The sequence below is a fragment of the Neodiprion virginianus genome, chromosome 5 (genome assembly GCF_021901495.1).
Source record: "Neodiprion virginianus isolate iyNeoVirg1 chromosome 5, iyNeoVirg1.1, whole genome shotgun sequence".
In the NCBI taxonomy this organism is placed as follows: domain Eukaryota; kingdom Metazoa; phylum Arthropoda; class Insecta; order Hymenoptera; family Diprionidae; genus Neodiprion; species Neodiprion virginianus.
In genome coordinates, this window is record NC_060881.1 from 3001645 (window position 1) to 3017620 (window position 15976).

The 15976-nt window shown below is 37.7% G+C and overlaps 1 protein-coding gene across 5 annotated transcripts in view; it reads right to left on the reverse strand.

The window, feature by feature from the left end:
• Positions 1-15976, reverse strand: part of LOC124304603 (serine/threonine-protein kinase tousled-like 2) — a 35986-nt gene that overhangs the window by 14519 nt on the left and 5491 nt on the right. For 3 of the 5 annotated variants that reach the window (XM_046763057.1, XM_046763054.1, XM_046763056.1), the window contains exon 2: positions 8022-8107. The exons of the other annotated variants lie outside the window; for them this stretch is intronic. In XM_046763057.1, coding sequence (XP_046619013.1) covers positions 8022-8107 — 86 coding nt within the window. The remainder of the gene's footprint in view (positions 1-8021; positions 8108-15976) is intronic. 5 annotated transcript variants of the gene reach the window in all.

Consider the following 15976-nt stretch of genomic DNA (forward strand, 5'->3'; position numbering starts at 1 on the left):
CACCATCACCTACCCTAAACTTATGGAGGATAGGTACATGGGTAGAAAGAGAAGTATTTCGTACGGGTTTTTCGACTGGAACAATATTAAAATAAAGAAAAATTGAGTCCACAAATATGCGACAAATACTTGTAAATGATTCAAACAAGTCAGAAGAATGACGCTAATGTAGCAATCATCACTGTTCAACAAATCTAAATTTGGCGTTTTTGTTTTTTTTGTACAACGACGCAGTTTTAATTTTACTTAATTTTCTATGAACACTTATTCTATATATATGTATACATGGAGATAGTCCTCACAGGCTCTAACCTCCATACCTACACTATACCACCGCCGCCGCCGCCTCCGTAGCGGTGAACAGAGCATTACACAGGTTGAATGTATAGATATGGTTGGGTTATAGATTGGCGTTGACACCAATCATATGCCAACCCACGTAACGTTACCTGTATGTACAAATGCATACATATAGTAAGTATACCATCAAAAATCGCGAATAATATAAATAGGTACAGTTTACATACACACACACACACACACACACACACACAGGCGAGTAATGCTGGAGGGAGAGCTTCTCCAATTCTCTCTCTCTCTCTCTCTCGGAGATCCCGCGACAAGCAGCAGCAGCAGCAACAACGGCATAAGCCTTCCACACAGCCGGTGCGCGGTACATACTTACTATCGAAGGATCAATACACAAGAGAGAGGCCCTCCTGCGGGAAAAGGGTGGCAGGGGGGGAGGGGGAGGAGGAAGGAGGAATGAGGTGGATCCAAGGGTGAATGAGAGAGAGAGAGAGAAAGAGAGGAGAGCACGACGATGGGGTGAGGTAGGGAGGGACATGCACCAACTCGTCGAGACTCGTCCGTCGTCCATCCGTCGACGACATCCTACCATCGAGCAAGTAAAACAACCTGGATGATGCGTGACGTTTGTTAAAACTCCTCGTCTACACAAGTTAGACGTAAATTAAATGAGTTATATATATTATATGATTATACTAGGTATACACCCTAAATCAACGTAGCGCAGCATGGCTAACAACAACAATAAGGCACATACAATGTATTTGGAATCGAATCGCGCCGCTTGGTGTGTTATCCTACATACTATATGTAAATAGGTATAAACGTATTCGGGATTTGTGAGGAGGATGATCACGTGATAATGGCGTCGCGTCGACTCTTTCTGTATAGGTAATAAATATAATAGGTGCGCAAAACGGGCGAAGCAAAACCCCGGGACGAAGTCGCCAGGGCTTCGGTGATCGGCATCAAAAATCGCAAGTATCAGTATAGCAACAAACCGATTGTCGTTATACTTATTACTACGGTCTGTTGTGTTGCGACGAAGATTCAACGAGAATGCATTTCGTCTTCGTCACTGTGCGGTCTGTATTTAAATAGATCATTCGTACTTTGGCGACGGTAGAGAGAACGACAACGACAACTCTGTACAACTGTAGTCAGAGTTATGTACATATATATTATACTCCACGCTTCTTGGATAAGTAGTTTTTTATATGTATTATTAAAGTTTGGCAGAATTATGTACGTATAAACACACACATACACACATTATGTGCTATTATTAGCGGTAAACAGCAACACCCCCCCCCCCCCCCCGCCCCTCAACTTCCCTCGCCGCAAATCTCTGCACTCACTTTCGAAACTCGTTTACTAACCACAATCATCGCAAGAGCACCATAAAAAAAAAAAAAAAAATTCACCTTCCTTTCCTATCTCTCACAATCAGCTGTACACCTATGTTGGCTATAATATTAGCAATGATAATGAAAATAATAATATTAAATTATCAAACAGTAGTATTGTACACATAACGCGATAAAACTTGTCATTAGCCAAAAGCGATACTAAATATGTTCAGAGATATGTGTGTATATTTGTATAACGTCAGAGTGAGGTGAGGTATGATGAGACGGAGGTGATGGAAGAGGAAATGACGTCAGCAAGGACTACGTTGACTTGTCGATTCGTGACTCCCTGCAGCTCTCTGGCTACTCCGTAGTGCCGGGGTTTGTAGCTAGCAAAACAACACATACGTATGTATACGTATAACTACGTGCCGACTAGCTAACTCTGCCTAGTATTAGGTATAACGGACGTTTCGTATTGTATGCGTCGTGTATACAACGTATTTCCACAGGGTTTGGTTAGGTTATGTGTGTGTGCGTATCGATGCACGAGTGCGTGTGTGCGTATACTACATATATTATTTTGTATTGCACGAAAAAATAATTAGCTAATTTCCATCGTGGAATCCTCTGGAAAAGTTTGTTTGGGGTGAAAAGAAAGATTCGGTCGAAAGATGAGCGTTGTAGGTACGTGTTACGTCTGCAAAGATGGCGCTCGTTCGATTTTTCAAATTTTCTGAAAAACCAATGAAAAAAAAAAAACAAGTGAACAATCGAATGAGCGCCATCTTAAACGTAACGTGCCAACAACGCTCATCTTTCGGGAGAATCTTTTGTTTCAACCCAAACAAACTTGTCAGTGTTCCACGATGGAAATTCGCAAATTATTTTTACTCATAGAAAAAGCTTACATACCACGGTGTCGAATATAGCAACTTCATTCTTATGCCATATGTGCAATCGAATAATACTAATGATATTCTTTTTTTTCCTTTATTTCTCTTAACGCCATCTTTCGAAGTTATGAAATCTCCATCTTTTGTTAGTTGTCAAAAAAATGTTGTTACGTTTCGTAAGATTCTTGTTCAGATTTAAGAAGGTGTTTCCTTTTTTTCTTTCTCGTTTACCAGTTTTTAAATCATACTTCGTTTTTCGTCACATACTTTCATGCAAAAAGGGAAATGCAAAAAAAAAAAAAGAAAATTGTAAAGCCAATCTGAGACATATGTACATATGGGGCATTCCATGACAACTCGATCAAAATTTTTACATCGATATATATGCATTTCGCAGGTTAGATAGGTACGCATGTACACTTGGAGGCAATGAATCTGAGACGGCTAATTTTTAAAACTAGACAGTTACGTTGGCAACACTGAGAAGCCTACAGCGCCGTAGTCGGTCGAGCGCGAAACAAACTCAACCTCAATAAACATAACACATAACCCATGACCGTCGAATCTAACCTCAGAATACCGCAGAGATAATGACTTGTTGGATCGACACGTCGATTCTAAGGTTAGATTCTACGGTCACGGGTTATGTTACGTTTATTGAGATAGAGTTTGTTTCGCGCTCGGCCGACTGTGGCGCTGTAGGTTTCCAGCATTGTTACCAACGTAACTGTCTAGTGTAAAAAATTAACCGTCTCAGATTCATTGTCCCCAAGTGTACATACGTAGATAGTTTAAAAGGAGAGCGTGCAACGTAGATACGCGGACGGGATGGTCCGATCCACGTGGTGCATTAGCGGATTCCCAAGTCTTTCCGACGACTCGTTCGCAGCCGTTGACGCGAGGCGGCGAATATCACAGACTTATAACAGATAGACTGAGCGCTGTGATGAGCCGCATGAAGCAAACATTTAAAGGACGGAAATATGCCGGGAGTACTCCTTTCTCTCTCTGACAATATCTGTGGCGGGGATCGAGTCCGGTAGAGAAGAATGAGGCGAAATTATGCGCCTATATCTATAGCTGTTCCACTTCCACTGCACCCTCGTCACCCGGGACGAAACCGATTGAAAAGAGAGAGCAGTACTCCCGACATATCTCTGTCCTTTATATGTAAGCTTCATTACCTCTTATAGGAGCGCTCAGTCTATCTTTACAAGTCTATGGCGAATATACGAGGAAGCAAACCGACTAGGGAGACGCGAGCGAAGGACGCGCGAATCGCTCGGCCTAGGTATCGGCTATCCTCTACACTACACTGTACCAAACCCCACGTACAGAACGCGCTCTCGGACAAAACGGCGATGTGTTGCGCGTTGTGCCCTCTCCCCCTGCCGTCCCGGGGGTTGTACCGACAGTTCTGCAGCCCTGCCCATCAGGAATGGATAATACAGGTTCCCCTGCTGGCTGACGGTGGGATCTGGGAGGAGAGGTTCGTTCGCGTCGCACGGGAGAACTCGAGATGATACCTATGGTATTTACCCGCAGCTGACTGACCTCCTCTACCGATGCCGGCTACCGTTATACGTGTACGTGTATGTGTATAATATATATTATCTATGGACGTTGGAGTGCTTCGGAAAAAAATAATTTACGACTTTCCACCACGGCACCCCCATAAAATGGTTGTTTTGGTTAAAAGAATCGTTCTGGCAGAATGTGAGCGTTTCGGGTTACGTGGAAGATCGTGCTCGGTTGATTCGTCACTTTTTTCCAATTGTTTTCATTTAATTTACGAAGAATCTTGTGTATATATATATATATGAAAAAAATATCTTTCGTTTTTTGTTGCTTATATCAATCGTAACATCAATTTACGCCGTTAAGAAGACTCGCGCTTGTAATATTGAGTATCCGGTTATCTGGACGATATTTTCATTATTAATTAAATCTCATAAAATAGTTATTATTTAATATGCGAATTTTCAATACAGAAGAATAAGATTCTCGGTTGTGATATATCGTTGTGTCGTTGATCGTGATCTTTGGTATGAATATAAATGGCAGGAAAAAAAAAAAATAATTGAAGCGGCACCACCGTGTTTCTACATACATTCAAGAGTTTGTAAAATAAATTTTAAAAATTGAAAAATCAACTGAGCGCGACGAAATGAAAAATCTTTCAACGCCACTTGCCGTATCTTCACAGTTTGTAGATTAAAGTGACATAAAATAACGAGACGAGTAACCAGAAAACAAATTAAACCGTTCAACGAGTTTCGTTAAAAGAGGTTCAATTATACTTTCGCCCACATACTTAGTTCACCGTATAAAAAAAAAAAGAAAAAGAAAAAAAAAAAACAAATCGCAAAATTTCACATTACTGATAAAATGTTACAACAATAATAACAAAAAAAAAAAAAACGTTTCGCTGACAAATCATCGTTATTGGCATGCAATTGTTTAAATATCTATAAACAATAATTTCAATATTATATCAGAACTGTTGGAGCATATTTCCGAATATACGTAAGTAGGCGAGAGAGAATCGAAATTCAAAATGGCGGTCTGAATAGCCGACAACGAGGTTAAGTTAGCCTTAAACCTCGAATCCACCCCTCCCGCCCCCTTATCGCCCCAAAACCCTTCCCCTTGATAACACCGTCAATATATTACCTTAAAACGTATTATTTCTCAAATATCGATGACTCCCGATTTTCTATACCTATCGTCATATCATCACGTGTTGTAAATAATACTCGTTTCGAATTTATCATCACCCACGGTTGTTTAAACAACACAGGGATTTCCCCTGGTTTTGATCAGACGCCTTTATCGATTGCCTGTGAACCTATCCGTCCGTGTTTGCACCAACAGCAGAAGCAGAAGCAGAAGCAGCAGCAGCAGTCATGTGTAACCTTGTTCCATGACGTTAAAAATAAAAGGGGATCGGTAGAATAATTTTTTTTTTTTAAACATATTTCGTTATTATACCAACAACATCCGTCATCTCGGTCATAAAAACTGTGATCTTCACATATCAAAATTGACATGATAAATAGACTTCAAATAAGTAGGAAAAAAAAAAAACCAACTTTACAATTTATAGCTACGTACGAGCAAAAATTTTTTCAGATCATCCCTTTGCTTAGTCGGAGAAAAATGCGCTGTAATATTTGACGTGATGTGTAAATGAGCAAGTTAAAAGAATGTAAAAAAAATATATAAAATCAAAAGTAAAATCGATTTAATCGAAGGTAGAAAGAAAGAGATCCGAGTGACCGAAAAAGCTGCCCCGGTGATTCCTCCGACGCCGGGGTGTTGTTGCACAAACTATAGACCCGCGGTTGGTCACGTGACGTGACGCTACTCTATAGGTGTATACGTAATACACGTATATATAACGTACACGTACGTACGTAGGTACGTAGGTTGGGTGCACACAAGAGAATGGTAGGAAATAAAGTCGATGATCAGCCACACCTTGCGTGCGCCTTAAAGCTTGGCGCCTCAGCAGCGACAGTCGGTCAGTCAATCACTCCGTGAAGTGAATTCGATGTGTATAAATAAAAGTTCGTCGTTTTTATACCATGAATTTTTACCTACCGTTCGCTTTATCACTTCGTTATCAGCGGAGAGTGACGACGGTACGCATAATATGTAAGTTTGAAAACTAATCCAAGTTAAGGAACTCGAATATATATATATATATATAGATAAACGAAGAAAGTAATCTAATTGTATGAAGTATCGTACAATAATGTTGATTGAATATTTTCTACTAACCCTGCACCAGTCGGGTAGTTAAGTTGATTCATAGGTATTTAGTACACGTAACAACAACAAAATAAATAACAAGAACATAACCTCTATCCTTTTACTGTTAAGTACACACACACACATACGCACACCTGTATCTATCGTACACAAGTCATACTTATCATACGAGACGAGTCGATGTGAAAGAAGAACAAAAAGGGCGGGATATTTGAAAACCATGAGTAAGAAAGGATCGACGAGGGTCACAAGAAGAGAGGCTTCGGCTTCGCCTTCGACTTCAACTTCGTGGGATCTCCGCGTAATCGAAGAGAAGGAGGAGGAGGAGGAGGAAACTGGTTGTTTGGTAAAGCCATGAGTATATTGTGTAGTAAGATAGGTAGGTATAAGTTGGGTACGGTTCGTTTCTACACTGCTCTAGTCCTCTGAAGGCGCACCACTCGCGGAATCGAATACGGACGTTTCCGTTTCCGGGCACTCCCCCCCTCCCCCCTCCACCCAGCAGCAGCAGTAGCGAAACGGTGAAGCTCGGAGGAATCAAAATGGCGTGTAAGAATCGCAGATGCAAAGGGCTGAAGACGGATGGAGAGGGGGCGGGGAGGGGGGGGGGGGAAAGGTTGCGAAGGTGCAAAATTGAATAAATTGAGAAACGAAGGTGAATAAGGTGAATGTTGTACCAGTTATTAACCCTGCCATATCCCAATTATTGACCTTACTTGGTTATTTTTGGATGCGTTTGATCCTTTATCGGTTTTAATCATCGAGAAATTAACGATTTGTAGCGTGGATTTGTAATTTTTGCAAATGAAATGATCGGTTATTGGGTATAATCGTGTCGATAACTTGTACACTTAATTATCGTAATACCTAGAGGATAAGAAGAACGAACACCACTTATATACTAATTTTGGGAGGATACGCACGCGGCTGTTGTTGTGCATGTAACATTTATATGGGTGTATGGGTGATACATGGTATATATTGAGGGAGAGGTTTAAGTTCCGAATCTGAAAAATTACTTGAAATAAAGAAATGAAATTTTGAAGCAAGTACAAAGTTTCGAATGATCAAAAAACCGACGACGGTTCAAAGTTCCGAAAATTCGTGTTACGATGTAGAGCCAAAGTAGCGAAAAGTAAAGTTCCGATGGAGGAAAAATTGCGAAAAATAAATATCGGATAGAGTAAAATTAAGAAAATGAAAATATACTCGCACAGGTTAGTTTGCTCGACGAGTGGGTGTAAAAAATCAGAAAAACCGAAAAACGGAATAACCAAGATTCCGAACGTAAAAATATGAAAGATCCAAAAGAAAGAAAAATCAAAATCGTAAAATTTCATTGAGCCAGAAACTTACGGAACTGAAAGTCTTGTATCACTCGGAATTTCGATGTTTCAGATTTTCAAATTTCCTCATTATCGCACTTTCGGCACCTTTGAGCGTCAAGTTTGGAACCACTCGAACTTTACTCGATACTTCGTCAAAGTTTGATTTCCTTACTTCAAGTTTGGCCGCAAAAAATTTTCAGAATTTGTCGCTTTCGAAATTTTTCAAATTCGGAACTTCAACGGATAAAGTTGCACTCTTCTTTATCTCAAAATCATTGCAGCATCGCCGAGTGACCGACCTTACCGCGGCCTGCGTTGCAGGATCGCGAGTCAAAATAAGCATGTATGTTCTTATATGTTCTCACCCTGGCTCCGAGAAAACGGGCTTCCAGCAATTCCTGCTTCCTGGGGTCCAGGGCAGCTTGAAAGTGCTCCATCTTGACTCCAGCGCCTGCAACAGGAGTTCAAACGCGTCACTCGCCTTCCATTTTCTATTTCAATTTCTTTCTTTCCCCCAAACAAGACATTCACCACATCATTTTCCGCAAAGTAGATTACACAATTTCCTCTAATAACATTCTCTCTCTCTCTCTTTTTTTCTCGTTGTATTAATATTTTCTCCTTTTCCTCTCTCTCTCTCTCTCTTTCTCTACATTTATCCATTTATCTTCTCTCTTCCTCGGTTTCTTTTTCTTCTTTTTTAACACTTCTCTTGTCTCATCGTTAGCCAAGTGATGTTCCGTATCGCATCTTACTTTACTGATTAGAAAAAGAAAACTGACGTTGACGCTACAATTTATAATGTTTAATGGATATAAACGGGACGGTATAATATAAGCTGTGAGAGAACGGACAACGACAGAACTTGTAACGTTTTTCGTGTCATTAACAATACCTAAAACGGATCAATCAGACACGCGTATCTCAAGTATTGGATCTTTCCATTTCGAGAAAAAAAGAAAAAAAAAAAAAAAAAAAAAAAACAAACAGATTCTTACATCGTATGTACAAAGCAGAGAAATGCAAAATAATCAGCTCGTCATTTTTTATTTTCAACAAAAAACATAATTGCGGATGTTACATGCGATTGAATTTCATTGATGATTTTCTACAATATGCATATAAATTCCGCCCTTCGTACGATGGGCGACTTCTTAGTGTTATAATTTTCATCTACCGTACCGTTTGCTTTTTTATTTTTTCATTTTAACCGAAAGAACAAATAGTACGAGCCAATTATTTTTACTTTGCCCGTTTAAATTAATACGCAATATTTACTTTTTTTTTTACCACGTGCAAACACCAAATTGAGTTGAATAGAAAAAAGGTGAAACCGTTTAAAGAATATTTTGATTCTCGTTGTTACGATTACGACGATCATCAATATTACCGTAATTATATTTACCACTAGATTCGACAATGAAGAATATCTTTGATAAAAAAACAAAAATGGCGTGAAAATTCGAAGAAAAATTGAAAAAGAAAAGAAAAGAAAAAAAAAAACACAAATAAAACAACCGCGACTCACGTATAATCAAAAGACCATAAAACCTGTAAACAGATGTATTATATCTGTATAAATAAGTTATTCGCAGATAACGAGGTACTAATATGTTGTTCACGTATGAAATATAATATCATCATTAACATCCATCCTGTCCGTGGAATTTACGTAAATCGTGTGACGTATAAAAAACGCGTTATTATACTTTGTCCACTTCGCGCACAAGCGGTTGGTACGAAAAATGATTTACGTTCAGTTTTGACAAACTTCAGCCTCGGATGTCGGAAAAGCTTGGCGGAAAAAAAACAACGTATAATTTTTACATCACATTTCCATAAAAAAAAGACAAAAAAAAAAAAATAAAAATTCCATTACACATCCAGTTTTTCCATGACATTAAAAGACACGCACATTTTCCCCATTTCAATTAAGTTACCGAAACCTAAATCGTTCGGCTTATTAACTCTATATATTGGTTTCAATTTCAATTCGAATCGAAGTGAAATATTTTGAAGAAAAGTTTATCTCGGCGATGAATAAAAGTAAATTCGTCGCCTTAAAAAAATCGTTTCCAATCCCCACGATAAGAATATTGATACGTTAAATTTTTTCCATAACCGAATTAAGAAATATCCCGACATTTCCATGTTTTCCAAAAGTTTCGTCGTTATCGAATTATTTATTTTAATTTCGTAACAATCTGTATGTTGTAAAAAAAAAAAAAAATACTCGCACCATCAGCGTCGTATTATTCGCACATCGTAACAACCATCAACCATCAGCATCAGCATCATTGCATCAGTAGGATGAACGTCGCGAAAACTAACGCGCCCTTCGACCTCAATCTTACGCTTATACCAGAAGGTAAGAAATCAATAGGGGTAGACAAGAGTGCAGAGTGAGCGAGTTAGCGAACGAACGAACGAACGAAGACGGCTGGTGAGCCATGTGCTGCAACTATAGTTACATCAACGAACAATTATCATAAATAAAATACTACCTAATACCAGATTCTAACGCCAAGAAACACCAGATTCCCGTAAATCTAACGATTTAGGAAAGGTTAATAATTTTTAACACGCCTACTATGGAACAGAATTTCTTTTGGTAAATAAGAAAAAAACAAAAAAAGTATAAATTTCTTTCGCAGGTAAAATTGTAAAGTTCCTCGAACGGGAAGATGTAAAAATCGACAATAAGAAAAACAAAATATGCATATGTATGTTATGTATATATATCCCAATGTTTTCAAATTTTTTAGGTTGCCTGATAACAATTGACGAGAGAGAGAGAGAGAAAGAGAGAGCAAGTTCAAATTCGTTATTAACGATTTTAAAGCCCTCGGATATATCGCATGAAAATATAACGATTTTTTTTTTTTCGTTATTGTGAACCTCTGTAACGTATACACCATTATAAATTTGGTAAATTTGACCTTTGATTCGTTATCGGTGAGCCAAAAAACCGAGACGAGTAGTGCGAACTTTCGTCAAAATTGAAATGTTTTTTTTTTCAAATTATTTTTTATTGTTTTCTTCAACTTGTCGAATACGCCAGATTTAAATTTTTCCAAATATGACCTTAGATTCGTGATCAGCGATCCAGAAAAACCTCACGCTATCAATTTTCATTAAAATTCGTTCATCCGTTCTCAAACAATGGAAAAAGTACCGAACCGATCAGAGCCAATATCTAATCGGTTACAAGTTTCGAAAAGTCGCGTCGATTGGGACCAAAATCATCGAAATCCTCGTAACTCGTTGTCGAGGTATCGTCGGACGAAAAAGAATTAAAAAAAAAAAAAAAATCAATCGTCCACACGCCCACACACAAAACACATACATACAGACATCGATCTAAATATCGAAAACGTGAGAGATCTAGTGAAAAGTCGACTTCTGATTTTTTTTTTTTTATAGGGGAAGGGCAGGGGAAGTGATCGCAATAACCTCCCTTTTTTCGAAAAAGAGAGGAACGGGATGTTAAAAAGGGAGAGAGAGAGAGAGAGAAAAAAAACAAAAAAAAAAAAAACAAAGGGATACGAGACGATGAAAATATATCTATATAAATATAGACGATGGATTGAAATTGAAACGATGAAATAATACATTACATCACGTTTACTTTTCAAATCATAATGTAAATTGCGTAACGGCACTGCTGCTGCACGATCGCATCAATTTGTAATTATTATATACATTGCGCATAGGGCTGTGTGCGTATGTAAGTGTATATATATATATATATATATATATATATATATATATATATATATATATATATATATATATATATATATATATATATATATATATATATGTGTGTGTGTGTGTGTGTGTGTGTGTGTGTATATATAAAATAGACACACACGCACACATGTTTATATACAGGCGTCGTCGTCGGTTTGCTGCGTGTGTCAATTTGTCGTAGTATTCGTTAAATTGCAGAAAGCGGTCGAATACTACTTACAATTAGACGACGATAGGATGACGAGACCACGTGGATAGTCGAGTTGGCGTTTAGCGCTATCTAGCGAATATACCTAGCAATTGAAATATGCTAGGTATAGTATAAAATACTTGTCCCTCGGCGATAACAATATTGCAGTGGAGCGAAAATATGTTTCAGCTACGCCATTTTATATCCACCATTTTATTTTCATCGCCTCTATAACAACAATAACAATCGCAACAACTCGAACGATGTTACGATCTAATTAATGAAAGTATTTGAAAAGCGTTAAACGAAGAGAGCGGAGTTAGTAACGTCAATTGTAACGATTCGTGTTTTTTATTTATTTATTTATTTTTTTTCTTTTTTAGGGTAAAATCATTACTTCGGAACTCTACGACCGTCTCAAATTTGACGAGTAATTTATTCGTAAGAAAGCAAAGAGTGCGCACAGATTTTAAAAATCAAACTACTTTGAAATTAGTTGTAAACTTTTGAAACAACGATTTTACCTACTCACAATAATATTGCAATATTGCAAATTTTATTAGACACCATACGATACAATAATCAAAAAATCACAGCATGTAAACCGACGATATTTACTTACGCAAAATTACCTCCATTTTCAGGCAGCCGAAAGCAAATGATACGAAGGATGAAAATGGTAGATGTGAAAGATTTACACTCTATCGTAGAACAATGCACGTATACAACAAGTAGCAGACACATCACTCGCGAACATATCACTCCGTTACGTTTAAGTACAATTTTGTTATTCGATGTTTGAATATCGAAACATCAAACGATGTAACAAGTTGAACGCGATACTCGTGCATCGTCATTCTCTCGGACGATGACCGATTTATTCATAAATACGTACACAATAATTCTTCCGCAAGTACACGGAAACTCTCCTACACACTCGCGTTCTTCGTCATAATTTTCGAACCCGTAAATCGTGAACTGAAGACTAATTCGGACAAAAAAAAAAAAAACTTTACAACGCATCAAGATTGATCCTGCGATTGAACAATACTGCTCCTCTGAAATAACGACGATGATTAACCAATGACTCAACACTACCAACGACACGTATATTTATCTACACCGAAGAACGTTTTTAAATGAGCGAAATTCAGTATCTCCGGTTACGGGCAAAAGGACTCTCCTTACCGTTCGCGGGATATGACTACGCCATTACGACGAAGAGGAGAAGAGAACAACGTACGGAGGACAAAGAACCTTGTACAGGATCGCAATAGAAGGAGAGAAGGGAGGGAGGGAGGGAGGGAGACGCGAAAGAATTATATTTCCAGACCGGGAGGTGAGGGTTGGACTTTGGTTAGGTTAGGTTTGGTTACGTTAGGCGGTAGTATCAAGGAAGGTGGTTCTGGGATGGAAAAAGGGAGGCAGGACAAGTTAAGGTAAGGCAAGGTAAGGCAAGGTAAGGTAAGGTAAGGTAAGGTAAGGTAAGGTAGCTACGCTACCACCTGGAGTGGAATCTCCGGACTACTTGCGTTAATTCTGAAACGACCTCCCTTCCCTCCCTCCCTGCCATCATCGCCTCCTTTTTGCATTGGTGTGTGTACGTGGGGTACCATCGGACCCCGCGGGCAACGAATTGGCGAAAATGAAAACGAAAATGAAAACGAAAATGAAAACTAAAACTCGATGACGTCATAAATTGGAGAAAGATGAAAGTAACGAGGACATTTTTTTGATTTTTGTTGAAAAAGAAGAAGTAATGAGAAGCATTTTTCTCAATCGATTCAAATACATTTCAATGAAAATGGTTGAAAAGTTACAATTTTTAAATGTGCGAGTTTTTTTTTTTTTTGTTTTTCCACAATTTTTATACATTAGATTTCAAGGAATGTTTCTCATCATTGAAATTATCCGGTGAAAAGATTGGTGTTTACAGAGCGTTACACGATTTTGTCGAATTGTTTCGAGATTTTTAAATTGAAATCGATGTTTAGAAACAAAAGAAGCTTTCAGCAAATATGATACAACGGCAGTCAATGGGTTGAAGTTTGATTAGAAAGGTCAGAACATGGAATGCCGAACCGTAGAATCGTCGGAATTTATCTCGACGATGCAGAATCGTATTAAACACATAATTTATTTATTCGAGGCCGAAGAAGTTGGTAACGTTAAGGTTGCGAAACCATGAGGAGGGAAAAATTATTACTGCAGAAAAGTTTGCTTTTAAAAATATTGGTGTGACTTGTTTATCATGGGTCACCAAATTTCACACGATCCTGAAGTTCCGAAGTAACGATTTTTTCTTGTTAAACATGCATTCTTGCAGTAAAGTTACTAACTTCGTCATCCTTACTACAGATTCTCGATTTTGCTCTTCCATGTATTGACTTTTCTACATTTTGTCCTTTTCCTTATTTCGAATTTCTATATTTTCAATTTTTTACGATTCATAGTGTCCACTAAATCTCCATCACAAAATTCAATATTCTGGTCCTCATATTGATCGGCAATTTTAGTTTTTTTTTTTACCTTCTCTCTAAAATACGCATTTTATATACATGTATGTGTATAATAATTGTAGTGATAACGTAAAGCGAATTAGTTCACCGTCAAATTGGAAACGTTACCGTGACGACGAATGCTCAAGAAAAATCATTAAAGACAAAATAAACTTCAATCTTTTTTTAAAACAAACTCCTTGAAGGCCATGTTCGAATGTCCAATAACGATGATGTTTTTTTTTATCCCGAGGTTTCGTTGCGTTAGAACGTTACTAACTTAAGCCTGATTTTCCGCTGATGAAAGAGGGAAGCGCGCAAAGATTAACTTATTAATTAATTAATCGTAATTGCGTGAAATTCGAAAGAAATCAATCGATCAATCAACCGGCAAGGTTTGAGTATGATGCTTGAAAGGAGGATGTTATGATGGTCGGTATTTGATGACCGTGTTGTTAAACATTGGTTGTTTTATTTTTATTTGTCCACAGTTACGGTCGTTTACCCCGAAAAAAATCACAACTAGTGTAATTCCATCGAGTTACCTGCAGTCTGATTGTTATGCGAAGAATAAATTTCACCGTTAGTAAAGTTTTCACGATAAAGTTACTATAGTAACGATGCATGTTCAAGGAAAAAAAAAAAAACATCACTCCGCATTTATAGAATTGTCCCAAATTTACTAAACCATGGATAAACAAAAGGACGTAACATATCGAGAAAACTAACTTGATTAAAGTCGTTCTGAAATTAAGCAATGACAATTATCTTTCCCTGTTGTTTCGTTACGTTAACGGTTAAACTCCTTGAATTTCATTTCCTCGTATTATTTATTACAGTGTGACCGAGCTACTTGGCAAATTTCTCTCCATATATACCGTCTAAGAATCATAGAAGAGACATTTCTTAACTCTCAAATCATCGTTTTAATTAACTCCCATTACTCGCACAGCTATAATTAATCACCTACCTACAGGAGAACATCGTTGTTCTCGGTATACGGTGTTAGTTTCAATTTTTTTTTTGTTTTTTTAAGGAAGGGTGGGGGGGATGAAATCGAAATAATCCAAGTATGTAAATTATACATATAATTACGTATGTTATGTTACAATTGTAACATCGGTGGACTACTACTGCTGCTGCTGCTGTAATTCATGTCTACGTAAATTCTCTACAAGTACATATATATATATATATATATATATATATACGTTACACAAGTATTTATAAGACTTCAAATCCATCCCACGATTTCGATATTAAATTACCGTATTATTATAGAATTATAAGCGATACGAAATAGATGAGAATAAACGAATTTAAACGCAAAATTAAATATGAAATAATAATGATAACGATAATAACAAAGTTTAAAAACCATTCGAAATATGACCGATAAAATAATATCGTTACAAAGTCTCGTACTTTCATTATCATGCGAATACGTTAAACCTCATCCTCCTCGACTCGTTGTTGTTCCGTATAGTTACAATTAACACAAGCCGAGTTTACACGTTTTATTTACAACAATGCGCAAGGTACACGCATACGTAAAATATCGTTATAGAATCCTTCGTTACCGACAAAGACGGAATTGTCGGCAGACGACGACGACGACACGACGACGTCGGACGGAGAGACACACGTTCGATCAACAAAACCGCACGCGACTTCGGATAAATATCATAAATAGGTAGGTAAGTATAAGTAAGACAATATCGATAAGTACGACGAATCTCCGCTTAATGTTACTTGTTTGTGAATATATAGGTGTACACACACACACACACACCCACACACACATACATATATCATGCAACGAAAAAACGAAGATACCGATAAAAATTTGTTTGAAAAATTAATATAAAAACCTGCAGCG